Source organism: Penaeus vannamei, chromosome 6, assembly GCF_042767895.1.
Source record: "Penaeus vannamei isolate JL-2024 chromosome 6, ASM4276789v1, whole genome shotgun sequence".
Classification (NCBI taxonomy): domain Eukaryota; kingdom Metazoa; phylum Arthropoda; class Malacostraca; order Decapoda; family Penaeidae; genus Penaeus; species Penaeus vannamei.
This window is the reverse complement of record NC_091554.1, coordinates 36,543,709-36,546,208: the sequence shown is the minus strand read 5'-3', so window position 1 is coordinate 36,546,208 and position 2,500 is coordinate 36,543,709. Positions and strand designations below refer to the sequence as shown.

The window sequence follows — 2,500 nt, the reverse complement described above, 5'->3', positions numbered from 1 at the left end:
AACAAACACTTTGTGGTCACTGCAAGCCATAGCACTTGTCTGTCTCCCAAATTTCCTATTCCTATTTTCACCATGTCCAAAAGAAACCTGAAAAGAAAAGGGATGCAAAGAGTCACATACTTGAACAAAAGCTTGAGCTTGAAGAAAAATTACATAATTATAAAAAAAAAGAAAAAAAAATGGAGAGCAAAGGAAAAGATTACCATACCTTCTAACAAGAGACTCAACAGGACTCACCTGTGAAGTGTGTGAAGAGAGGGATGAGCCTGCATCAACATCTGGATCATAAGAAGGAAGGGAGTCAGAGCGCTCACTCCCAGATCCACCTCCACCTCCTGCAGCAACCTTTTCATTTGGGTCAAGGACAATCCCACCTGAAACGGTCAATAACACTTACATATGGTGCACAATAAGCAAAATAAATTTAACATGTATCAGTATACAAACAGTAACTGTCTTCCCAAATAAAAAAAAATGGTAACGGGAAACTATATAACACCAATATGAGCATCTTATGAGAAAGATGGTGCCTTCAGAGGGCTGTATTTTCGTAATTCACTTACCAGGACTGGAAGTACTCCCTAAGGACTGCTGACTGCCTTGATTCTGTTGAGCTATGGCAGGAGACGGCACCACAAAGGCTACCTCACTCAAAGCATCAGACCAATAAAGGACATGAGAACGGCCACTGAAGCAGCTGCCTCCATGATTCAAGTCAGCCATTACTTTCAAGGTAGGAAGAAAATAATAACATGAAAGCCTTTAGAACTACAGCAAGAATTCTAGTTATTAATTTTAAGTACTTTTGTCAGTTTATTGTATCTGTTGTGTATTCTAATATTGTCTAATACAATGGATCATTCTTCAAAATTTTATATTGATTTGCACACCATTTACACTTTTTTTTATACTCAAGGAAAAAAATTATGGATTGCTATTCAACTATGTGGCAAGTTTTTCTTCTTCCTTTTCAGATATCTTTATTTTTCTATAATCATTAGCAGCCAAAAATACAATCTAGGAGACTTTCAATCAACAATACAACTATAACTTCTGTCCAACAACATTAACCCCAAAGAACTGCAAGCCATCCTACTCAATTGTCCCCCATAACCACAAAAAAGGCACTATTTTTAGTTTCAATAAACTAAATTTTAGTTGTTGGCATTTCAAGTACTCAATTTTACACTGGAAAATGTATATTTCATTTTCCTATATCAAATATATAAAACATGATCTGAGTTAGACAACAAAATCATGTTTATATAATAGAATACGACAGAATATTTATTTGCACGTATTTATAAGTTGCTAGATGTATGAATAATAAAAACACAATCATACGTCAGGAAGTAACTCTGTGACACATGTGTGTATGGTGTGTGGAGGGGGGATGTGGGAGAGGAAATACATGGTAAATTACCAGAATTACATAAATTCCATTCCTTAGAAGAAAGCAGTGATGCCAACCCAAAATTTTGCTAATCAGTAATTTTTTTTGCCAAATTTGTAGATTTCAGTAATTTGATGGGACCTTTCAATACTGAACCTTACAAGGCATTATTTTGACAAACATTATCTTTTAAACAAGCTGAGAACATAAAAAAAATCAAATGTGGATTACTTTTCTCATAAAATTCACCTACTCTGGGACCACCTACTTTAGGTTCATCTACTTTATGTTTTTTACTTGGTGGTTCAGTCATATCCACGTTCAAACACAGTGTCAGTAAGAGATAAATCGGCACAGACTTGGTATTGAACATTCATGTTTAGTGCAGTGAAGTGATCACCATTTGCACTGCAGTCTCGCTTAACCCAAATTTCAATATATGCAATATGTACACAATATTGTAGCGGGCGTAGTTGCAAGTAATTAGGTCGTCTATGCGAGACCAGTGAGCCCTGCTAGAGCTATGAGGACAATCAGAAGTGGCGGGAAAATCGGGATTTTCAAAAATGGACTTCAAATTTTTTTTCTGTAAAATTGCAATATCGCCTCCTACAGCTGTAATGATTGGCACCTCTGAGAAAAAGGCAAGAAAACATGAGAGTATCATTGGCCACAGGAGAGGAGGGCCTACAAAGGGAATTGGGGTATGGGGGTAATTTTGTGGTGGGGCTTGAAACTTGCTGAATAGTACCAGAAATATTTATAGACACTATATACAACTCATTCATAACATGGACAAAAGCTTCAGATTTTGACAGTCCTTGCACAACTGTGGAGAACAGTAAAGACTGCACATTGTGTCCAAAGCACCAATCATGACCAAATAAGACTATAGAGGTTAAAGACATGAGAAGAACAATATAACATTTGTAAGCTATTGATATCAAGAAAACGAATTTAGAATTGAAAATTAAGTTTTTTCTAATAATATATAATTAAGTACAGTTCCATGAGAATCGTATCCAACACCATTCTGAAAGTTCGCAAGGGAATCAACATACCCTGAGGTAAAAGTGAAAAAAAATCATAAAATTTGTAAAAGTGGAT

The 2,500-nt window shown here is 35.8% G+C and overlaps 1 protein-coding gene across 1 annotated transcript in view; it reads right to left on the bottom strand.

Annotated features, from left to right (window-relative positions):
• The window catches only part of LOC113824895 (ral GTPase-activating protein subunit beta), a gene marked incomplete at its 5' end in the record, with an annotated part of 6,107 nt that extends 5,382 nt beyond the window's left edge, over nucleotides 1-725 (bottom strand). The window contains 3 exon segments of the mRNA XM_070122943.1: nucleotides 1-87; nucleotides 238-374; nucleotides 564-725. The exon segment at nucleotides 1-87 is cut by the window's left edge and continues 43 nt beyond it. Coding sequence (XP_069979044.1) covers nucleotides 1-87; nucleotides 238-374; nucleotides 564-725 — 386 coding nt within the window.
• Nucleotides 726-2,500: the final 1,775 nt, after the last annotated feature.